General features: G+C 41.9%; 2 protein-coding genes across 2 annotated transcripts; one reads left to right on the plus strand and one right to left on the minus strand.

The window, feature by feature from the left end:
• The first annotated feature begins 5,003 nt into the window (after positions 1-5,003).
• Positions 5,004-13,492, plus strand: adprh (ADP-ribosylarginine hydrolase). The gene is made up of 8 exons (XM_073489632.1): positions 5,004-5,248; positions 6,543-6,660; positions 6,829-6,937; positions 7,295-7,393; positions 7,465-7,570; positions 10,397-10,663; positions 11,023-11,237; positions 12,777-13,492. The coding sequence occupies exons 1-8, from the start codon at positions 5,241-5,243 to the stop codon at positions 12,923-12,925; spliced, it is 1,071 nt and encodes a 356-aa protein (XP_073345733.1). The 5' UTR covers positions 5,004-5,240; the 3' UTR covers positions 12,926-13,492.
• Positions 13,493-13,501: 9 nt separating this feature from the next.
• On the minus strand, positions 13,502-25,269 carry LOC141015520 (ataxin-2-like protein). Its single transcript, XM_073489631.1, has 23 exons — positions 24,558-25,269; positions 23,434-23,473; positions 22,927-22,983; positions 22,420-22,491; positions 22,082-22,241; positions 21,595-21,716; positions 21,227-21,318; positions 20,840-21,088; positions 20,130-20,581; positions 19,957-20,043; positions 19,758-19,871; positions 19,528-19,608; positions 19,301-19,362; positions 18,371-18,717; positions 18,209-18,278; positions 17,689-17,823; positions 17,152-17,215; positions 16,700-16,881; positions 16,338-16,479; positions 15,966-16,075; positions 14,670-14,849; positions 14,341-14,512; positions 13,502-14,236 (listed from the first exon to the last, which is right to left on the minus strand). The coding sequence occupies exons 1-23, from the start codon at positions 24,680-24,682 to the stop codon at positions 14,187-14,189; spliced, it is 3,165 nt and encodes a 1,054-aa protein (XP_073345732.1). The 5' UTR covers positions 24,683-25,269; the 3' UTR covers positions 13,502-14,186.
• Positions 25,270-25,454: the final 185 nt, after the last annotated feature.

Genomic DNA, 25,454 nt, shown 5'->3' on the forward strand with positions numbered 1-25,454 from the left:
ACTTTCCTCTTTGATGATAATCATCTGGTAGCGAGGACTGACCATGTGCATCAGCCATTGGGAATCACTGTCTGGCATTAGTATCCACCAGCTGCCACCATCAATCATTGAGTCTGTTTCACAGCCACTGTTTGTGTGATGCAGTGAAACCATGCCACCCTGTGGAGGGAAAATCCTAGAGCCATCTCAAGCTGGATTTGAGAGCTTGATTTTAATGTAATGTAATGCTTTATTGATCCCTGGAGGAGAATTCTCTCTTTGCTTTTCTCCCTCCACCTTTAGGTGAGAGCACTGGCTCGGATACAAAACAGCCGTGTCTCGCTCGAGGACATGTTAGCAGGATGGATGCTTGCTGACACTGCAGCTTGGAGCCGAGTCCTCTGGGGGAACAGCGGTCTTCAAACTAATATGCCACCCTTACTGCAATCCAGATCTGATAGCTTAAATTTCTCCGCCAAACATGCAAAGATCATTCCAGGTGAGTTTTACTATTACTCTGCAGTGGATACAACGTGCACCATGTGTGAAGTCAGAGATGTAGTTTTCAGCTCAATAAATCAGTGATTCTAGGTTGAATACAACTGATTTTCATGAATGTCTGATTTTACAATCAGTGCGATCCCATAATTTAATCCATGGATTTCCTCCATCAAGTTTTTTTGTCTACTTTTCCACACTATTGAGGCACCTGAATGGGTTTAATATGCCAAAACACCCATGTGTGAGGGACCAGTAACTAGGCTAAATTCCTTCTGCACCCCACTTATATAGTAATGGGTCTGACCTACACTGTGTAATGGCTGGCGCAGGGACAAGGCCCACTGGACTCATTGGTAATGAATAACTTCTTCTTCTTCCCTTTTGACCTGCTGGATGAGCAGTGTTTTAGATTCTAGTCTTTAGTTTTAGATTTATGAGGTTAAAATGGACACATAGTTACACATGCAAAAAAACAAATCTTGATTATTCCACTGAGAGGGCTGGAAGGCAGATCTTTTTTTTACTTTGGACAGTCAGGGTAGCTGTTTACCCTTGTTTCCAGTCTTAATGCTAACCTAAGCTATCCTAAGTTGAGAGTGGCATTCATCCTATCATATAACTCTCCTAACTCAGCATAGCACTTTTAATTTACATAACTATAAATTTAACAGTGCTAATTTTAATAGTGCTCGGATTACTCCGATTGTACTGTTTAACTAATCTGTTTCTCTCAATAACAAAACTTGGATCAACTGATATTTGTCACTTTGATCTCAAACATCACATAAATACCTCTTTCCTCTTGGAAAACGTTGTAGTCTTGTTTCAAATACTAACATAGTTTAAATAATGAAAACGATGTCAGCAAGTTAAGTTTTGAATTTTATTGTTTTTTTATTGTTTTTACTATTATTATTATTATTATTATTAGTAGTAGTAGTAGTAGTAGTAGTAGTAGTAGTAGTAGTAGTATTATTATTATTAGTAGTAGTAGTATTACTATTATTATTATTAGTAGTAATAGTAGTAGTAGTATTACTATTATTATTATTATTAGTAGTAGTAGTAGTAGTAGTAGTAGTATTACTATTGTTGTTGTTGTTGTTGATTAAGGTTCTCTGTCATCCAGGTCATGGTAATTCTAAGTGCTGTATCATAGGCAACTGGACTTGTTTCAGTTTTCTTGAAAACCTTCATCAGCATCAACGAATACACTTTTTAGATTTCCACGCAATGTCTCCGATTGTGGGAGGAAGCCGGAGCACCCGGAGAGAACCCACGGCGGCACGGGGAGAACATGCAAACTCTGCACAGAAAGGCCCTGCCCGGTCCTTCTTGCTGTGGGGCAACAGCACTAACCTAACATAAACCGCCGTATCAGGACCGCAAGAGAAGCAGACATTACCAGCAACACTGTGGTCAGGTCGGGTTTTGCGAGGCACTGCTGCATAATAATGCAGCATACTAGGGTTGTCCGCTCAGAATCAATCCCGTGTCTCAGTGTAAAAGTCAGTCGTCACTGATTGTGTCTCACTTTAACGTCTCTGTCTTTTGCTGCCTCTCCCTTCCTCTCTGTCGTCCCTTTTCCTAGACCTCTTTCTACCTGGCTGTGGGTCTTCCTCCTCCACCTGCTGGCTATCTTCCTTGTCAGTCTCTTCCACAGCACCCTCATCTTCAGTCAGATCAATAATACAACTACTCTGAGCAAGATTGTGTCCAGTTGTGTCCGTATCCGTGTCAGAGTCACTGTCGGCAAACTCATAACACTGTTTTAATTTTTTGCTGCTGCTAGCCTTATCTTCATCTTCGTCATGCTCTCTTGACCTTTTCCTGGATGGACCAGGCAGAGGGTCCTCTTCAGCAGCCTCAGCACTAGCACCTGCATGTTCTACTGCCGTGTTTCCAGTATTCTTGTCAGTGTTGTTATGGTCACTGCAAATGCTGCCAGTGTCGCTGCCTGATGAGCAGTCATCCTCGTCCCACCAACTGAATCTTTTCCTACTTCTCTCTTCATCGTCCTGTTCATCCTCCTCTCTGGACCTCTGCATTGATCTTCCAGGCAGGAGGTCATGCTCTTCTACATCCTGACTGACTCCAACAGCAACCTCAGCACTGGCAACAGCATCATTATTGTTGTCATCGTTGTCAACATTGTGATTGTCAATGTTGTCAATGTCAACATTGACATTGTCAAGGTCGTCAGCATTGTAATGGTTTTCGTTGTTGTCATGGTTTTCGTTGTTTTCATTATTGGCTGGATTTTCATTGTTTTCATTATTGGCTGGATTTTCATTGTTTTCATTGTTGTTGGCATGAATTTGGAGGAACCTTATAACCAGAGCCACGCCCCCAATGCCATATTCATCCAGGATTAACTCCAGCCAGTCAATAAAATCATCTGTAAAGTCACCGGCTGCTTCCTCATGGTTCCTAACCCTTAAACGCGGCTGGATTCGTGGGCCTGTAAGATAAGAAACATAATTATGTTACCATTACCATAAATAAAAACTGTAAATCAGTATCCTGTAAATAGCTTTTGGAAAGACTCTGTAAAATGAAGAACCAAGTACTTACGATTTTCACCGTTGTGATCTGCGTCTCCTTTGTCGGCCATTTGACTAAATAGATCAACCAAAGCAATCAGGTTATCTCTTCTTCTTTTTTTCTGGTGTGGTAGTATACGAGACTAAATATAACTTTCAAGAAATGCACTTTTTAGTCACAGCGCTTCAATGGGTTTACACTATGCCAATGTTGGCTGTTAGTCTACACCACTATTTAAAATTTGCCTCTAATCCTAAAACAAATTTGATCTGTGTTGTGTTGTACTGAGTGCGGAATTCTGTGCACACATTGTAACATCTTCATTCTACGGTGACATGTAAAGTTCTAGAACTCCACAGTGCTGCCTTGATCTTGACTTTGATCTTAGCTTCCAACACAGACAATAAATCATTAATGAATGAATGAATGAATGAATGAATTACTCTGTGCTGTTGTTCTCCATTGTTGTCCAGAAACTATTATATACACATCAATAATACACATGTTGCACTGTTCGACCTGTGCCCTCACCTGGATGAACATTGGCACTTATTTTGAGTCAATCCCACATTCACCTTCCTACAGAAGCATATACATACATTCACGTTGCAGCAGATAAACAGTGGTCCGCAGCATTTGGCTGCAGCCACAAAGGTCATCACAGATCAAGTGTGTCAATAAACATTAACTTTAACTGGTGGATTCACCTGTGGTTGATTCGGGTCCTTTAATGAGATTTATAGACAATAGAATATCACCTGCCTTTTTGTTCAGCACAGCACACACAGGAAATCACTGCGCAAAGCCAAGAAATTGTCCCTAGTTTGGCACCAATCTTCAGTAATACCCAAATGTTTTGTTGTTATTTTCACACTTTTGTTTTGTATTAATTAAACAAATGAGATACAACATGTTCATTCAGTGTGAAGCTGGCAGGCAGATCTTTTTAAACCTTTGGATGTGGCAGGCTAGCTGTTACTCCCTTGTTTCTAATCTATAATGTGAAGATAAACTTAACTCTCCTGGCTCTAACTCCATATTTATCATAAAGACACGAGAGTGGTATTGATCTTATCATCTAACTCTTGACAAGAAAATGAACATAAGTATATCTCCCATGTCAAACTATTCTTGCAACAGGGTTTGTGTTCATTCCTTGAAGACAGCAATCTTCTTTTGGATAAAAATTCTATGATGAACTTTATTTAGAAATGATTGGGTTTAACTGTGTGAACTGATCTGAACTGGCTTTGACTGTGACAATGCCAGCGGCGGAAAGCAGAGGAGGGACTCAGGCTGTGATCTGCCTGGATTATTATGGGTTACACAGTGTTCAGGTTCAACATGTGGTCAGAATAACAACAGAGATACAGCTGAGAAAACTAAATGAGAGAAACGGAAAGAAGAGCTTAATGCTTGAATCTCAGATGAAATGTGAGAGATGCACCATGCGTTCACCAACTCATGGACACAGAGGGAATTACTGCAGAAATCTGATTTTACTGAAGGTAAAATAAGCAGTTTCATAGACACGTGTTGTAGAGAGTGTTTCATTTGATGTAGGCTACATCTCTCAGTTTTATGAGTTTGTTTGTTTGTTTTTTAATAGAAATGTCAGAAGATAACTGTTTATAAAAAGTAGTTCTTTGGTGCTTCATTTGTAATTTAAATAAATATAAATAAATATCTATATGATACATTTATATATACATACATATACATATACATACATATATATATATATATATATATATATATATATATATATATATATATATATATATATATATATATATATATATATACATACACACACACACACATATGATACACATATCATATATACATGATACATTTTTTTTGAAAATATTTGCCAAGTTTGTTGTGTTTTGCCATGTCTCCATCCAGCCAGCTGGAGGACAGGGATCTAAAATTGGTTTGCCGTTTTTAGCCTCCACGTTTGTCCAGCCTGCTGCTTCGGGTTTGACGCTTGTGCAGAAGCAGAAGCAGAAGCAGAAGCAGAAGCATAACTTTAGTGAACGGACGCTGGTGTTTGCTACAGGCCCATCTGAACCCGATCTGAACTGGGACCGAGCTCATTTCTGCAACAGAGCAGGAAGCAGTCGGTGTGTGCAGCGCCTCGGTTTGCAGCCCCGGTGTCAACTTCAGCGTGCGGCCGCCTGGTGAGACTCGAGGACGGGGGACGACGCGCTGCAATGGACCGGTGAGACTGCGACTGCATGGAGGAGCAAAAGCACCATTTAACCTCAGTTATTCCCAAATCAACCTGATGTTTCAAGTAGACTTGTTTGTCTGCTTGAACAATGTTTGAATTGATGGCGACACGCGGTCAGAAAATGTTGGGATTACTTTACTAATCCGCAGATAAAATGGCCATTTAAAATATACCTTAACATAAGAATATGCCTGAACGTACACAGCTGTTTATATTTAACTATATATTGCCATACTTTGATTTATACTCAGATCACAAGATCATACTTAGTGCAGTTCCCACATCCAGCAGTAGAGGAAGTACTCAGATCTTTTACTTGAGTAAAAGTACCAATACCACAGTATAGAAATACTCTAAGTATAAGCATCAAGATATACTATACATGTACCCAAAGTATAAGTAGTCATTATGCAGTATCCTCACTCCCTGGAATTAAATAAAATAAATGTAATGGAGTGAAAAGTATAATAATTCACTACAGTACTTTTTTTGTTTGTTTGTTTTTGTTTTTGTAGGTCTGATACCAAATAATCAAGGAAACCGGTTATCAATATTTTGAACTGATATACATTTGCTTTAAAACCAAAAGTCTTGGTGTCTGAATTTAGAATAACCAGTGATGGGATGTAACTAAATACAGATTATTCAAGTACTGTACTTCACATGAGTATTTCCATTTCCTGCTCCTTTATACTTCCATTCAACATTTATTTGATAACTTAGGTTACTAGTTAACCTGCAGATTCAGATTATTCAGGTTTGATAGACTCTTACCTGTGACAGCACCAATCCAGGATTTTAGACTCCGTTGTAACACAGTGTCCTTTCATCTAATTATGAGCAATACTTAAATATAACATTAGAGGTGTTACAAATAAAACAAACACATTTTAAATGGGCTTACATTTATGTGTAGAGTAGTAATTAGGGGTTGTTGATGATTAGTAATTAATTGCCTTTAAGAATTTAACTGATTAAAACTGTATTAACCGGCATTCAGAGATGGGCACAGATGCATCAAAAAGTATCTTGTTACAAATGACAAAAACTTGCTTGTCAAATATATTAACATAAAAGACAAAATACTGGTATAAGAAAATGTATTTAATTGAACTACAAATAATTTAAAAAATACTAATTTGTATACAAACTGATCTTAATACATTTAGTAGTCTCGATTATCCGATGATCAATTGTTAAGGCAGCCGACCATCAATTAGAGAGATTGCTTAAACTTTGCATCCCTAGCAGTAATATTGACGTTGTGCCTTTTTTGTCCCAGCGGATCTGCTACACTGGAGCAGTATAAGGCAGCCATGTTGCTGAGTGGCGTTGGTGATGCTCTGGGATACAGGAATCAGCTGTGGGAGTACAACGAGTCCGGACCAGCTATTCATCAGGTGAGTGCAAGACGAACGGGGAAAGAGAAGTCACACTACAGCAGAGCTCACAGAGTTTAACTGTAGAAGGATTCGTGTTGTGATCGTAGCTTTTATAGACAAAGACAATGATCCTGTGTTCATTATACTAAATAATAACTGACAGGCGTCATCTTTTCTGTTCTGCAGGAGCTGAAGGAGCTCGGCGGTCTGAAGAACATCAGGGCAGAGCTCCCTGATTGGCCCGTGAGCGACGACACAGTTCTGCATCTGGCAACAGCTGAAGGGCTGGCAACTGGTGAGCTCATAAATGACAGTGAACCCATTCACTTCCTCCGGTTTCTCCTTCTGCTCATTTCGTCTCAAACAAGGAATTGATTGGATTGATCTGATCGTCGGTGGCGCTCTGATGAGACCTCATCATGACACGCAGAGCACCTCCCATCTCATGAGCCCCGACTAAAGGTTAAATCTAATTTCCAGTCTTGCCTTGATTTGCTGCTCAATTACAGCTCTGCACACGTGGAAGGGAGATGGTAGAAATTCCACTTGACCTTTACTGTGAAAAGGCAAACACGCAGGCTTGTTAAGAGATCTGGTACATCTTTATAAACCTTGATATGGACAGTTTGAACAAGTTGTCTCCCCCTCCTAGGGAAGGGTGGAGAGGAGCTCCTGCACGAGGTGGCTGCTCGATACGTGGAGGGGATGAAAGACATGGACGGAAGGAAGCCAGGGCCTTCAAGCATTCTGGGTGAGACTTTAAAATCATATCACATCTATTTGTAGCAATGGCAGAGATCTGACTTTCATTTGCTCTTTTAGGAGTCTCCCAGCTGAAGCCTGGGGAGGACGGGGGCTACAGAGTGCCCTATAACCCAGAGGGGACAGGCTGTGGAGCGGCCATGAGGTCCATGTGCATTGGCCTCAGGTAAAACACTTGTATAAACACATAATAACTCCAATCCTCATCTCACTTTAGATGATCTGCCTCTCGCCTGAACCCGCCATGGGTTTGCTTATTATTATGTAATTATCAACGACCTTGGAGTATCGCTTTCCTGAGCAGCTTCAGGGCATCTTAATGAGTGACAAAGGGATACACATACACATGTTATGAACTGATTTCAATTGATGTTGCAAATATTGGCACCAGCTTCAATTCATATCTCTACTGGCACGTGTTTCAGCAGATGAAGGCACCTCTCTGTTGTGTAGATACGTAAGTCCTTTAAGTCTTTTTATGTTTTTGAAAGTGATAAAGGCTTGACCTTCTTATGTTACAGACGTGACCCTCAAGAGTTAAGGTCAGAGTCCAAAATAACTCCTGACCGACTCACTGTGTTTAAGAGACAGTGTGAACACATTCCTTCACTCTGGTTTCTAGCAGTGTTGTAGTCAAGACCGCCTAAACTGAGACCAAGTCATGAAAATAGACCAGTGTGAGTCCCCCCAATGCATGAAACACAATAAAATGTGGATTGTGCTAATCATAGGCACTGCTAACATGAATCTGATCTACATTCATGTAAAAACCCATAGAAAACAAATGAAGATTCCTCTTCATTCACCTCTTTTATTGCAATTTATGTGTGATATATATGTGTGTATGTATCAGTGTACCCTGAGACTTCATTCAGCACTCCTTTTCCATGTTTTACCATCGACCTAACACAATGAAAAAAGTCATGCAAGCATCAGGTTTTTGGGGTGAGGTTTATCTGCCCATAGAAAGCATCATTAAGTATTCAATACAGTGCAGCTGTGGTCTTGACTGGTCTTGAAATAAAATCCATAGTCCTCTTTGTCTGAGACGGAGACAAGATCAAATAAAAATGTGGTCGATTCCGAGGTGAGGTGAGGCCTTCAGAAGGTCCTTAAAACACTACAAAAATAATTTATGTTTTAAATGTTTATTCGTATAGGGACAAGAATGGAGCATAAACTGATGCCACACACCTCAGTATTTATAGCCTAAGCTAGATGAAGAAGCTCCCCAGATGGGTATTTGAAATACATAAACATAAAACTCAACAGCAAATATACAAGAGACAATACAAACTCAACTATAAATTACGGACAAGAAAATACCTACAGAACAAAGTAAGACACACTGATCAGGATCCAGTTTGAGGTCTGCAGGTAAAGAAATCCACATATTTACCCCTCCGATCACAAAATGCTGTTTGTCCGAATGAGTATTTTTTTTAAAGGCACCTTACAATTACTGTTGGATGCTCCGAATGTTACTGGGCCTGAAACTGTGAGTGGAATATCGCTCTTGTGTTTCCATTATTGATTAATCTTTGGATTATTTTCTTGATTGCTTCACAAAATGTAAGAAGAAATGTCCATCCCATTTTCCAGATCCAAGGTGACATCTTCTAATGGCTTGTTTTGTTCGAACAATAGCCCAAAACACAAATATACTCAGTTTGCAAGAGTATGTTACTGATAAAATAAGCAAATCTTCAGGTCGGAGAAGCTGGAATCAGAAAAACACTTTTGTTTGAAACATGATTTAAACCTAGAACAATTTTTGGAGTGTCTGACTCTCCTTTATTTATTTTGTTTTGGCTAGCCTTCAGTCTGGCTCATTTAAATTCCCAATTTTATATTTGTTCTGTCTGAGAATTGATGAATCACCAGAATAAAAAAGAAGAAAAGAAACGCCACTCAAAACTCAAACTTGTTTTTGTTGTTTTGTTTCTTTTTTAAAACAGGTCACTTTTTTAGAAAATATATGTTTGGATGAATTATCTACATCTTACCTTTCCTAAGCAAGTTACAGCCTCTTATTATACTATTTATTAATACTATCTTAGACGTTGAGGAGAGGTTATTAAATCATAACAGAGAACAATGAAGCAAAGGTGATTTTTTAACAACAAAAGTAGCTTGGCTACAACCATCCCCCTTTGGCCCTGAGGAAGAAACTACATGGGTTTCCTTCCCGTATCCATGCTGCAGAACGTGATGCTGTGATCACCACTGAAAGCCTGAGAATCTCCGCTTTACATTACTTTACTTTACATACAGTTTTCAAAGAATATGGATCGATGGATTAGTGGTTCAAAAGTTAATTAACATTTTAGAAGAATAGCACTTTTAAGAAAACAGCGGCTGCCTGGGTCTTTGAGGGCTGAACGACTAATCAATAAACAAAATAATTGCAATTAATTTTCTGCCGATTGGCTAATTGATTCATCCACTAATCATTTCAGCTCTAAACTCATCACATTTGGTTGCATTCATCAGGAACTGACTGGATGGAATTAATCCCTTTTTTAATTGTGGGAAAAAAGAAACATCCAGTCGTGTTATCTTCGTCTTCATTTAGGTTAATGAGGCGCATTGAAGTGAAGTGGCAATGTTAAAAATGCACCGTGCATGTTGGTCACCCAGTGACATCTCGAAAAGCATAATTTCACAGTTAGATTTACAGTCGAGGCGCGCGGCTGCTGCTCTTATCCGAAGTTGTTTATAATGAATGCAACAGTGGAAAACATTCTTTGATCACAAAGCAGAAAATAACCACTAAATAAAAAGAGTTCCAGTGTTAAAACATTAGCCGGAAGCAGTTAAAACATCATGTGGACTCATTAAAGCATGAAAAGTAGTAATTACTTTAAACATAATTTATATCCAAACAGAGTACTTACACAGAGAAACAGATTTCTCTTCTGATTGATGGAGCACAGCAGGTTTATGGAGAAAACTGTGGAGTAAATGAGGACTAATGCTTCGCCCTCACCAGATATCCAAAGCCTGACCAGCTCTTGTCGTTGGTGGCGGTTGCCGTGGAGACAGGCCGGATGACCCACCCTCACCCCACCGGTTTCCTGGGCGCGGTAGCATCGGCCCTTTTCACAGCGTACGCCGTCCAGCACAGGCCGATCACGACGTGGGGTCTGGGCCTGATCAACGAGGCCTGTCCGATAGCAAAGTGCTTCGTTCAGGGTCGAGGCTTCGCCGTGGAGGAGACCGAGAGAGACTGGGGCTACTTCTGTGACAAGTGGCAGTGGTAAGAGCAGCTGAAATCAGGCTTTGGTGTTCATTGCGGCTTCCAGCATCAGTAACTTTCTGTTGACCTATTTCAGTCTCTAGGTTAATAGATGATGGCAGGAGGCTTGAAGTAAAATGTCACCGGTCACATTCAGTTCAGAAGCACAAAGATCATTTTATTACAGTATTGCTCCTGATTTATTACTTTTCTACTTTACTACTACTACTGTGTGTGTGTGTATGTATATGTGTATATATATATATATATATATATATATATATATATATATATATATATATAATTAATTACCACTGACATAAACAGCCATTTCCACATCAGATACAGTGAAAACGATGACCAGGATGTCTTCTCCACAGGTATCTGGATCAGAGGGGCATCTCTAATGGGAAGGGCCCTGCGATGTGGCCCTCCGCCTACGGCCCAGCTGAGAGAGACGAAACCTACAAGAGCTTCAGCCTGTCGGGCTGGGCGGGACGCAGTGGCCACGATGCTCCCATGATAGCGCTGGACGCCCTGCTGGGGGCGGGTTCGGACTGGGAGGAGCTGATGAGCAGAGCGGGCTTTCATGGAGGTCAGAGATTCAAAGAAGAAAAATGTCTGTTTTTTGGGGGGGGTCTTATAGGCTGATAGAAAAGTCTCGATCCCACTAAACCTATCTTATTTCAGCCTAAACTGAAGTAGTTTCAACTATAGACCTAATCTTCATCAATCCCAAGCCTTTTTCATGAATATAGCCAGTTTTAATGTTAAGCCTTATGGCACTTCTACTCATAACCCCGCTGGACTTTATTTCACATCTTTTAGCATATTTCACACCGCCCAGGCCTCTTGGTTCAAACAGAGATGTTTTCCGAACGACTGCTTATCCAATCAGGGCACTTTTGTTCGGAGAGAACATGCGGACTAGTGGTTGAAACTCTAATTGGTCGTCATCTGTCATTGTGTTGAGGACAGAAGCAGCTTCGTCAAGGAAGCACAAATTAAGCATAAAGGGAACTTCTTTTTTACAGCGACTGAACAAGACGTCTTTAACACTAAGACTGACATTAAAGATGTTCCAATGTAGCTTTACTGTCAGAGCGGTCCATGGGTCAAGTTATTGTGATTAATAGACCTCTCTTTTTGCCAGCATATATAATTCCTAAAAAAAAAACATAAAAACAGTGTGTCCATTAACAGTTCTTTCAGCGCAACAGCTAAGTCTGAGACTCCGACACGTAGGCTATCGAGCATCCTCTGTTTCTGTGATAATATTAGAAGGCGAAGGAAAGTTTAACTTCCCAACATCATGCAGTGATGTGTGATAGACAACAACTTAAAATGTGAATTTCCTAATTTAAAAACGCAAGACAAATGATGAGGTATTTGATTTCCCAACACAGCAGCCCTGTGGTGATCTGCTCAATAATTGTCAACAAACCTAAAGCTTCAGTGTAAAGTAGATGTAGTGTATCGTGTGTGTTTAGGCTACATGACAAAACATATTTTTTATCTAGTTGAAGACAATAAATGACGTGTGTTAAAGTGAGCAAAGGAGAGTTTAACTGCATCCAGTTGTCTAGCATAGATACGGAGAAACATTAGCATTCTTTGAGTTGTATTTCTGGCCATCTGACGGATGGTAAGTCCAATTTTCACTCTTTTAACTTTGTTTCGAGTCCGAAGTCATCAAATCCCAAGGCCAATATCTGACCCTGTAGCTGCTAAATCCTCTTCTTCTTTTCACCCCTTAACCTTAGTGAAAAACTTCAATGTGATACATGAAGCTAAATCTTCCACTGTATTCACCACCTGCTAGGTGCTAATTTTGTCTGATGTGTGGTGCTGGGCAGGGAGCAAAGAGCGGTAGTGAGACTGAACTAAAGCGGTGGGCAGGAAAACCAGAACAATAAACCCAAAGACGTTGAAAAGCTCTGCAGAGTCGGTGATAATCCTTGGTGGGATTTTCATCACGAGAGACGTCTTTAATGTTACACAGTCATTAATGTTCTCTTGTTAGTAAAACATATTGATTATTGCAGCTTTAAAGCCAGCAAAGAGCTGTATCAATTAAAAACAGACACTTGCTTCATCACATCACTAATGTTAATCTCCTCTCCCTCCCGTCCAGGCGACAGTGACAGCACGGCTGTGATTGCCTGCTGCTGCTGGGGTCTCCTCTATGGCACCCAGGGGGTCCCTGAAGGAAACTACACCAATCTGGAGTACCGGGACCGACTGGAGCGCAGTGCAGAGCAGCTCTACGCCCTGTCACACTGAGACGGCCGCCACAGCCTGCTGCACTGACACTGACGAGTTTACCAGCAGCCTGCACTGAGCGAAAACTAGGCCACACGCTCCGACACATTGACGCAGAGCCGGTTGGCGCGCTCGGTAGTACATCAATCCAGAGTGCTGTCACATAAACAAAGTGTGGTGTCATACTTGCCTGAAGGTGAAGCAGAGTGCCCCACTAACCCAGAGAAGAGTCATTCTGCCACATCAAGGACTCATGATATTGGCTCTGAGGCTGGTGTATTAAGAGGTCTCCCCCTAGTGACTGTTTTAAATTAACATTCAGAGTTGTAGCACCAAGTGGAACAAATCCAAACTAATGAGAATGTGAAGAGGATACAAAAAGTCCCCTAGGAGGTAATTATTTTGTTTTGTCAGGCTGACATAATAGCAAATGCTTAGCGAGCTTCAAATTAAATGCACTCTTGTTATCGTCTAATGAAAAATACATTTCTGTGTGTCATTACAGTTAACGGTTACTTCACGCAGTGGGGAGCAAAACTGTAACAGCAGACAAGCACAATTAATGATACAATAAATTAAACAAACAAAGCTTTGTAGTTGAGTTGAAAACTTTATTTTTTGGTCATTGTTGTTTTAATATTTTTTTTGTCTTGTCCATTTCTTTTTTTTTATTAATTATACTTTTCTACTGGAGAGAAGAAGGGCAAAGGGGTGGTTTGAACTACTGGATTGAGTTAAAAAAAAATTATTTGCTAAAAATCTCCATCCTCTTCAAATCCCTCCGTTCATGCTGTATTCATGAGAATTCCCGCGACAGTCTGTGTTTCCATTTGAGTCATGGTCCTTACAAAACCCCACAAGGCTAAAACACATTGCTGGAAGATAAAGTGTCTGCTGCTGTTTTTCATCTGCGTCGTCTCCTCTCCGACTGGTCCGCCCTGCGAGGTGCCTCACGTCTCTGAAAGGGGAAGGAGTTGGAGAGATGAGCAGGATGGCAGCAGGGGTCGGACGCTGCTGCTGTCGTCTGCCACCTTCATCATTAGCATTAAAAAGGTCCTCCTTGTCGGGTTGACACTGAGGTTTGTAGCGATGAAGAACAATACAGCAGAAGCATAAGGTGCTGTGAGACTTTTTGTCCTCTTCTCTCCTCTGCGCTCCTGTCAGTTTGTTTTTTTATGAGTCGCGTTCAGTCTGGGCCTCACATCCAGCAGGCAGCGGGGATGTTGGGGCTCATTCCTGGGAACAGTCTGGGAGGTAACGGGGTGAAGGGACCAGGTGGGGTTTAGTTTCCAGGCTGATGGAAGGGAGCAGGGTGTGTTTGTACCTGCATTGCTGTGGGAAGTAAACGAAAAAACAACAACGAGATCAATGAACGCTACATTTCAAACCAAAGAGAAAGAATCTGAATCATCTTTAGTTGGCACTATGTCTCGTACCTTGTGGATGTCCTATGTAAAAATGTTGGTGTGCTCCTTGCTGAGGTCCGTGCTGGGGGTGCTGGGGCACTGAGCCGGGGCCCTGCTGAGGGGGCGGCTGCAACATCACTAACTGGGGCTGACCATGTCCTCCCGAGTGGTGGGGACCTGACATGGGTCCCTGTACGTGGGCCTGCGGGGCCAGGAGATTGATAAATTAAGTTCAAAATGAAGCAACACTTGCAGAAATTCTCACATTTTCCTGCTGACTTTGTGTTTAATCAACAAATTTCATTCATTTGGAACAATAACGATGCAGTAGAGGAAGTATCAGCACCGTGGATCCATACCTGTGCTAACTGTCCCAGGGGATATGTTGGTGGGATGCCCTGGTGGCTGTGGATGCTGTAGCCCTGGATGGGGTAAGAGCCCTGTGGAGACGTGTGGCCTGGCGGCATGTTGGGTGGGGTGGGTGCTGACAGCGGACCTGAGTGGTACAAGGACTGGGGCTGTGGGCCTGACTGGGCGTTCTGAAAGGAGAGTTCACAAAATCAAAATGTTAAGAGATAATAAATTAAAGCAACATTATGTAAAATTGGCATTTTGTGCGATTTGGCGCCCCCCACAGTTTCTGACTAAAACACCACCGTCATAAATACAAATCCCAGGTCTGTAACAATTTGTCAGATGTAATGTAGGTGCAAACTACAAACAAAGCTCATTACGTCATCACAATTATGTGTTGAAAACTTGTATCTTGAAGTAAATATGTATGTAATGCTGTGATCCTACCCTCTCACTGATGTTACATACATAGGGGGCAGAGTGGCTGTGACAGAGACACCATTCACCCTATTACAAGACACCGTACTATCAAAATGATTTTGAAGCTGTTATTTTGAGGTAAAAAAGTTACATAATGTTGCTTTAATCACAACAGCTGCTTCCAAGAGGCTGGATCCTCTTATGGATTTGGCCCATGGAAGCAAGTCTTTCAGAGGACCTGAAGGCTGGGCTAATCAGGCACTTCCCACACATGTTTTTGCACTCCTCTTGACCTTATAAAGTCTTATAATATCTCTATAAAGTTCATCACCAGGAGGATACTGTAAAACTACAATACCAGCTATAAATACCACTGCCAAACTGGGGTAACTGACCGGTAAATCGTAAATATCCATTTGACTTCCATTTATCTGTGCTTACATTACCAACATCCAGGCTACCAACACGACCAACAGTGGCATTTATTAGGGTGGAGCAAGTACTTGGCTAAAACAATTATCCGGTACAGATAATGTACTTTTTACAAGAACGAGTATCATTCTAATAAAATGTGTCATTAACTGAACTCATGATGAAGGATAAACTTCATTCAATAGTAGACTGAAGTTTATTCATGCAAGTTTATAAAAAAACTTGTTCTGTAAATTGTTCTCTTACACTTGTGATTAAGAATATTGATCTAAAGCTCGATTCTGAGGCTGTTCTGTAAATAGTTTTGTAATAAATAATAAATATAAATCCACTTAAGACCTGCCCATTCAAAGTACAAATAGAAATTTGGATAATGTAGTTGGTTGAACAGATTCCAATGCAGATAATGGTGTACTCTCTCATCCCTAGAGTTTAGGGAGGTATCTCACCTGTCCAGGGCTAGGTGCAGCATGCTGAGGAGGGGGCTGGTTGCCTGTCGGGGTACTGGAAGGTTGGGGCTGATGAACTGGACCTGAGTGGTGGGAGAATGACTGTGGAGCTACAAAGAAAAATAGATAATTAGTTTTAAGATGATGCTTAAAATTGTTGTTTTACAGTTGATATATTCAGGCTTTTTTAGGAAGTACTGAATTTACTAGCAATGATATGGTTTCTATCAATAACTGATAAACTGTTGGGATTTCAAGGTTTTCATCCGGCCTTCTTAAGCACAATTCATGTCGAAGAATTGAAAATGGGAACAGTATGACTGAAAATTCATAACATTGGACCAATCACTGTTCAGGTTTGATTCTACTCACCATAGATGCCTTGCTGTGGTCCCTGAGGTCCGTCTCCCTGTGTAGGGAACTGGGGGCCTCCTGGAGGTCCCAGGGCTTGTGGGTGGGGACCCCCGCCTTGACCTATCATCCTGGCTCCACCCTGCAGCATGGAGTACATTGGCTGGAGAGGGGGAGAGAAGAGAGGAACAAATAACAATGTTAAATGTTTAAATATGGCGGCAGGATATACCTGAGAGCTTTAAGATGTTATTAACCTTGAATGATAGCTCTCAGAATCAGATAATCCTCTTACATTAACTGTAATGCTACTGGAAACATCCTGCTGACCATTTAAAAGTCGAATTATAAAAAGGGGCTAGACTAGATGGTAGAAGTCCTACCTGTCCAGGGTAGGGTGTCATAGCCTGGATGACCTGCTGCTGGCCGTACTGCTGTGGGTTGTACTGCAGGTAGGACTGAGCGTAAGGGGACGCTACCAGTGGGGCCCCGGCGGCTGACGCTGCGGCTTGCAACATGGGTGGTGCTGAAGTGCCATGGTCGGAGCGCTGAGCCACTACTGAGCCTGGTGGAGGCAAAGAATTATTTTGTTAAGTAAGTGCCACAAGGTTGTTGGTTCGCATGTTACAGCAATCTGAAAACTTGTAATATGACACCAATGTAATACACAACATCTCTCCATTCAGAAACATTTATAAAAGCATAATTTAAGGTTAAAATTGAAGGCTACAGTGTCGGCTTTGACAAGAGCTAACGGAAAATGCATTTTAAAGGAAAATGTCAAAATATTTTATATAAGTCATACAACTCTAGAGGGAAATAACATTGTGTTTACCTTTGGTCCTGGGGTATTTTCCCTGGCTGACTGTAGACATGGTGTACTGGTACATTTGAGGGGGCTGAAAGACAGAAGGGATCAAAACATCAACACAAGATTAAATGTTGGCATACATTTTGACCACTAACTTATCATTTCTTTTTCTTTGATAGGCAAAACGCCAAAAAACCTCAGAGGTCAGACTCTCAAGTGTTAATATTTACAGATTTTTTGGTATTCTATTGTAGTAAAGGGAAATTTTCAACCGTTCAGCAAAACAAGATATTTGAATATGTCACTCAGGTAAACTGATGGGCATTTATATACACTGAAAATCAGAGTAATAGATAATGGAAATTATTATTGCAGCCCCAAATAATGACACTGGATGTAAATTTTGAGTCTAAAACCATGTACCCAAATGACAACATGTCAGTATGAAAAGAGAGATTGCTTCATGTTTATATTTGTTCCTTCCAAACATTTTGTACAAAGTCTTAAATGTCTTTGATAATAAACACAGCAGCGCCGATGAAAGCTTTTTGGCTCATGTACCTGCACAGAGTGGATCTGTGACACATAGGAGAGGTAGGGGGTGTTGTAGAGTGGCCCCTGTCCGCCTGGGTGCTGAAGGACCACTGGGCTTGGAGGAGTTGGCCGAGGTGGGGTGGGCGCAGTGTTGGGCTTCGTCTGTGCGATAACACAACCAGAGGTGAATGAGTCTGCATTTAAGTAATTAGGCAACCACAACACATCCCCCCCCCCAATATATAGGACAATTTCCTCCATAGACCTCAAAAAGTGAAATCCTAGCATCGTGCCAACAGGTCTTTGACTAGCAAAAATATGCCGAACTCCCCTTAACTTAACTGCTATTATACACTCCCTAATCTGTACAACAGATTATTAAAATGCTCTCTGTACATTACTCTAGCTTTAGCCAAGATAGTAATTTTTCACACTTTAAGATAAGGGAAATTGTTGCACAGCAGCTTCATTACAAAGTAGAAGGAGTGTAAATAAAAATAACAACTAAAGTGCATTATCAGGACTTAACAGTATAACATTGGCTTACCATAGGCATTTGAGGTTTGATAGGGTTGAACTCTTTAGCGTTTGGATTTAAGGTTGATTTCTTCACTTGGCTAGAAGATGGAATAAAAAAAAAAATGTGTTACAAATGGCAAAATAAAAGAAATGTTATCATGAGAAATCTGTCATTCTTTTTGAAACTCACTCTGCCACGCCCTCCGTCCGCTCGGACGTCTCCTCGCTTCCAGGGGTCCTTGCTGGCTGCGGAGTGGCTGGTGAATGCCTGTCTGAAACGGGTGCTGTGGGGGCTGCTGTTGTTGCACCAGGTGTAGATGTGGAGTCCTTGGAGGGGTCCTCCGCAGGGGCAGGTGAGGGCTGAGGCTGGGGCTGGGAAGGACTTGGAGCTAGAGGCTGAGGTTTGGCCTCTGAAGCAGGGTGAGCGTCTGATGGCGAGGGTTTGGCTGCGCTGGGTGGTGCGCCCTCACTGACGGCAGGAGGGGTGGCGGCTGCCGGGGAGCTGGGAGAGCTCGAGCTGCCTCCACTTGCCTGGAGCTAAAAAAGCGAGGAGGATGAGGATTGAGTCAACAGGAGAGATGTAGATATCCAGTAAAACTTTAAACTGCAACATCCAAGCCTTCCTCAAAAGTAACACGTTTCAATAAATATGTTGCACCTATGAAGGCTTTTCGTGGGTAAAAAATGTCAAGACATAAGAGACATGTTTGAACTTCCACCAGGGTGAAAGAAAAAATATTGGTAGTATTAATGATATATAAAAGGACTTGTTTTGTGATAGCTCCAAATTAAAATGAATAGTAAAAAATAAAAAATATATTGGAACTACAGTAAATAGCCAAACACTGCAATTATATAACTGCATTATAGCAACTTGAGTCCCAAATATACAGCTAATTTTACAATGACAAAAGAAAATATACCTTCAGTAGCATACTGTCCTGAATGATCTTCACAGCAGTAAACTAGCATTTAATGTCATGTGAAACAAGTAATTGGTCACAACCAAGTGATGTTTTGGTGAAGTCAACGAACATCAGTGATGTCTCAGGTCGAAGCCTCTTGATTGGTCACAGATTTTCTAATTTCACGCTTCATGTAAAGCAGACTGAACTCTTACCCTGAACTCCTTGCCAAATTTCCGCAGCTCCTCAATCTGCGACCTTTGCTGGACCGAGGGAGCTGGTTGAGGACAGAGGAAACAAAAGGTTAATGAATATGTGAAATTTGAAAAGTGCAAACTGCTGTCAAAAACAAACCCAGGGCATACAGCTGGGCACAAGTGGATCATATGTCCTCTGATGAAGGTGTCCAAATTAAAACTTATTTCTAGTCTTGCACACAAACCTTTACTACTCTTGCTTTCCTCTGTGCTGCTGGGGCTCTCGGCCGAGCGTTCTTTTGCTGCAGCGCCAAGGATCTCATTCACTGTGAAGACAAGACAAACGGCAAATTAATTAGTTTCAGGTGACTGTCTCATTAAGGCAGATGAAGCTCACGTCATTCCAGAAAAAAATGGTTTTGACTTTGAGTTTAAACTCCTAACGATGAAACAAAAACAGGAGGTGAGAAAGTACCATCGACAGGGAAGAGAGGGGCGGGGCCAGATGTCTTCTGGGCAGGCAGGGAGACAGACGATGTGTCCAAATAAGGCGGGTCCTGGGAAGAGCCGGATTTAGGAGAGCGGGTAGCTGCAAGGACGAGACAGGACAAATTAAGTTTTAGGCAAAATCCATCAATACTACAGAAGAGGATTTTGTAGTTGACTGGATGTACCTGTGGACTGAGCATGTGAGTTTGCAGCTCGGCCTGTTCTACTCGACTGTGGAGGTCTTTGGGCTTTAGGAGATGTTCTGGTAGAGACTGAAAGGCACAAAAAAAATGTCATCCATTAAAATCTCATCCACAGATGCGGTTAAACACTTTCTGACATACGTTCTTACACTCACCTCCATTAACAGGCCTGCCAGCTTCAGACAGCGAGTGTGGGAGTGAGTGGGAATGAGGGACTGTGTGTCCGTGTGAGGCAGGGGGGCTGGCTGGGGATGGAGCAGCGGAAGCGGAGGCTGATGTCGGTGCTGGTCCTCCTGCGGAGGCGGATGTGTACGGGCTGGCAGGACCAGATCCAGGGCCTGGGCTTGGACTTCCCTGGGGGTGGTGGGAAGCATAGGCCCCGCCTCGGCCTGACAGAGGGCTGTTTCTTTCTGAGGAGGAGGCGCCAGACTGTGGCCCGGCAGCAGAGGGCAGTGGGGGTCTGGGGGATGAAGAGGATGGAGGGTTGGAGCGATAACCTCCACTTAGACGGTTGTGGGGTGGAGGCCCACCAGGACCTCTCTCAGCACGCTCCCTCTCCCGATTCATCTCTCTCTGGCGCTGAGGTAATGGAATGTACTTGCCCTCCCTGAAAGAGAAAGATGATACATCATCATCATCATCATCACACAGAGACAACTGACAGGTGATACAAGATATATTAAACTCTCTAAACTGACAGGAAACAAACATAATGAAAACTATTGAGTTTATTTTTGACATTGGGAACAGCGGTTGACAAAACAATGTCACCTCAGAGTCCACTTAGTAGCAGTTCTGGAGCTTTTTGCAGACGCATAAACTCTATAGTCAGACAAAAACTTCAATAATGAGCGCCCCCCCTCACCTGTTGCCGGCTCCAGGACTGTCTCGGCCCCTCTCGCGCTCCCTGTCACGGGGGCTCTCACGGCCCCTCTCACGATCGCCAGCATCCCGTACCACAGCACTGAACTTGTCCTCCTCACTTTTGCCCTCGTCATTTTCCAGGTTGACCCGGTGGCGATACTGGGGGCTTGACTCAATCTCACTGGCCAGGCGGGCAGCGCGTGCCTCCCTCTGCCGGAAGACCTCGGAGTTGCCCTTCTCCAGTGGCACACTGGACAGCAGGTGAGAAGTGTGGCAGTGGTGTTAAGACTTATGACAGAATATCAGTTTATTAGCAGTTTTTTTTTTATCCTATCAATAATAATTCAGCAATTATTCCTGAGGGCAATGAAACCATATGGAAACTTACGTATACATGGAAAGGCTGGCATCATATGTTGATGTGATTCCATATTTTACTTCATTGTAACGGAACATCTCGTTGGCATCCCAGCCATTGGACTGAAGAAAAACAAACAAAAAATAATCAGTACTTTATAATAAAGCTTAATTAGTAGAGCATCTTTAAAATGATTGATTCATCATGGCATATCATCAGTAAGCAACTTGTTTCAAAAGAAAAAGTGTGAATAGTCAACTAAAGTGTGAATAGTCAACTAAAAGAGAAATGTATTTATGACAGAGGGTGCATATCATTATACCATTTACGAGGTCAGAGCACATTTATATCATTAGTTAGTTTGTGTTTCTGTGTGTTAAAGAGACAGGGCAACTCACTGCATCATTTTCCAGATCGTAACTCTCTCCGTTGCTGTCTCCTCCCTCCCATCTCTGCAAAACCTTCTCCTTGTGTTCTCCATTGACACGGGTGGAGCTGATGGCTGTGTCTGTGAAGGTGTCTGAAAGAAAAGACAAAAAAATAGATGAAACATCCTTTGGTTTCCTTTGGCAACATTTATCTACGGCCTAAATTTGGCTCCAATTCAAACTATTGAATTACGTAACTTCAAATCAATTATTTTTTCTTCCCTTGTCTAAGATCAAGAGGCAATTCAAAACAGTCTAACACACAGTTGACAGACACTCAGCACTTGAAAAGCCATTAACTATAACTCAAGGATGCTCTTAACATGGACACAAACCTATGCTTACATCACACAAAGCCATCTTCTCATTAGGAGGAGGAACTATGTCTTTCTATGCTCTTATTGTTTTACTTCCTTCCTGCTACACATGCCCCCAGTATATGTGCGCACGTTCGTACCTCTGGTGGCATAGTTGAGGTCAACATCTCTGCAGATCATGGTCACCAGGTCTGAGGGGCTGAAGATCATAGTGTCAGTGATGTCCTCCCTCCGTGGTGGAGCTGACGTTGAGCCCTCTTCCTCGCCATGTTTATGTACAGCGTCCACAGCCAACTCACACTAAGGGACAAACATTAGGAAGGCAGCAGAAATTTGAGGACTGTGTGAAACTGAAGTTAAAACAACGACAGAAAAGGCTATTTTTTTCCCTCAACACAAGTTTATCATTATAGGCACAGGATTGCTTGCAGTGCTTCATTAAAATGTCAGAGAAAAGTGCTCAACATGAGCTTCTTACCCGAGAGCTTAGAGTCTTGAATATGCCTTCAAATACACTGCCATTCTTCACTCTTATGTCACAGGTGGAACCCTGAGAGAGAGAGAGATAGAGATTCGTTAAGAACCTTATTTAACCATAATTTAGATCCGGCAATACATCGAAATCTGGAACAGCATTTGTGGATTAGTTAAATATTTTGCACATTCCACACACACTCCTCTGTACTCTGTGCAAACAATAACTTATAACAAAGGTAGCCAATGGATGTACAATCGCCCCTTCACCAACAAATGAAAAAAAATATCTCGCAACCTTCTGATAGCTGCTGTAATCCTTCACTAACTGCAACAGACACAGCTGATCATGAAATAAAAGGTCGCTTTACATTCGGTGAGTTACATGATGTCTCTAACTATTACTATTTTAACTATCTACATGTCACAGGGGGTGATGCAAGCTGGTTTTTTTTCTGGAATAATCATCCCAGTCTGAAAAAGAGCATTGACAACAAGACAAATGACTTACCACAACAGCTGTGAGGAAATGAAGCATTCTGGCATTGTTGTACACACCCTCGAACACCTGTAGATGGGACAAGGACAAGTGTCCATCAAGCAAAGTTTCACCAAGACATGACAAAATAAAACATCACATAGTGTTATATTTAAAAAAACAAGAAGAAATTTAACTCACATTTGATTCATATATGTATATTCATGTATTTCTGGTCGTCACACATTACTTTCTGTTTCTATAAAACGTGTTTCATATGAATGATGTTTGTAAACACAGAAGCAAAGTCTTTTATTTTAAAGTATGATCATTTGAAAAACACAAAATGCTGATTTCCCATCTATTCAAAATCTATTTCAAATATGTGCATTATTACACCTAAAATATAGAGTCAAAAAGTGATGGATTGTGACTTGAACAGAAGACATTTCTTCAGTATTGCCTCTAATGTTTTAAAAAATGTGCACAACATATTGTGTGTTCGTCTGCTGCCCAGCTGTTCTGGATCTGGATACTCACAGGAGATGACTGGAATGATGGCTTTGCAGAAGTTCGATTCCTGGGGAAAACAACACAGTTACAACGTGTTTGTCTGCGAGGAAGTTGAAGGAGTGTAAGTTTTCAAGCCTGTCACGGCAGTGTCGCATTCTACATTTCACATATACAGCATATGGCTAGTGGAGGAGAAGTTGACAAACTTATAGCCCTGACAAGATCCCAAACCAGCAATCCTACAGCACTTAACATGGCTATCTATAGTGCATACTTTGGCTCTAGAATCACTTTAAATTAATCTATATTTTACAGACTTTACTGTCAACCTTTCTTGTGTTAGGTGCTAGGCTTTCCCTTTCCACCTTTGTGGCATAGAGCAAAACACTGACATCTGAATATGTTTTCCAGGGAGTTAATGTGTAGTATTATTTTCAATCTTAAAGAAAACGTCAATGCTGAAGAACATGTCAAAATAATGCATTTTAAAATGGATCACACAAAGAAAAACTAACAGCTACATCATGTAAATCAAACAATTCACAAAACACACGACTTAGAGCAATACTTTCATCTACATACATTCAATCAAGGTATTGATATCAATCTGGACACTAAACACACCGCCATAAAGAATGTGCACATTGGCTGATGTCACTGCTGGTCACATTCACGGTTACAAAACAAAGACTGAGGAAACAGTTCAGTAAACACACACTCATCTCAATGATGTAGACCACTTATGACCTTGTGCTGGCCACAAAATATCTTCATTGCTAATCATAACTTTCCTACTTCACGTTTTTCTAACCTACAAAGACGTGTTATTGTAAATTTAACATGTTTCAACCACCACCGTCCCTTCTCTGGCACTGACAGGCCAGATAAACTTTGCATCGCTTGTATGCTGATTTGCTACTCCTCGCTTTCACCAAACTTGAACCCACCTCACTTAGTTGTCTTTGGTTCAATTTGAGCATTCTGATTGGCTCACATACGCTGTCAATCTAACATGGACTAATCTCATTGGCCTGGAGAGAAGCTCTATGTCCGAGACACACCCACTGAGCACACAGCGCTTTAACCGGTAGGCCTCTGAGTCACAGGACAATCCCCGGACTGTCCTGACACGAACCCCGCCACTCGCTTACCTCCCGGCCGTTGTCCTGTTGCCGCTGTTGATGCCGCTGACTGGGGAAGACATACCACCGGGGCCCGAGGTTCCGTTAGACGCTTTTCTCCCGCCTGAGCCGGGTTGCTGCTGTTGTTTCAGCATTGCGAAGCACAAGGCTAAGACAGTACCAAGTGTATGCTAACTTATAAACACTGATACCTCTCGATGTGAAGTTGCTTTGAAAGCGAAATATCTTTAGCAATATCACCTGTCCTGAGGAGCGCAGAGCCGGTGTTACCTCAATAAGACCGGCTATTGTAGCTAATCTTGCTAAGTGACTACCACTCGCCTGTGGCCTAAAATGTAAAGCCAAAACACCTCACTGTTTTAATTAAATGTAACATATAACTTAACAAATTCCCCCCAACTATCTACTTTGTAACCACAGTGGTTATGTCAAAGCAAGCGGCTAATAAAATGACACGAGTTTCCGTATGATTATTTAGCAATGCTAGCTGAGTTAGCATTAGCTCTGATCCTCAAGCTCACTTCGGGCGCTTTCCCTCCTGGATTTACTTTCTTCTCTCTGTCGCGTCGCCCTTAATCCCGGCACCGCTGACCCTTCCGTTAAAAATTAAGGTCTTAGCGTTACTGTCAGTTGCCTTAGGAAGTTTGATTTTTCAGGTTTCTTGCTGAAAACCTGCTGCGGTCGGTCAACACCACCTCTCGGTAGGTTCACTTGACTCAATCCGCGCGCGGCTGACTGGAAACCGGCTGGAAGGGGGAGGGGGCGTTGACGTGCGCGTGCGCCTTTGACCTACTAGTGAGCGCGCGTACGTGGACTGGCGTGTGCATTGAATCGATATCAGATTGATTGATCGATCATTTATCTCCGATATAAACAAGAATGGATGGTTTTTTACTGTACACGTGG

The sequence above is a fragment of the Pagrus major genome, chromosome 20 (assembly GCF_040436345.1).
Source record: "Pagrus major chromosome 20, Pma_NU_1.0".
Taxonomy (NCBI): Eukaryota; Metazoa; Chordata; class Actinopteri; order Spariformes; family Sparidae; genus Pagrus; species Pagrus major.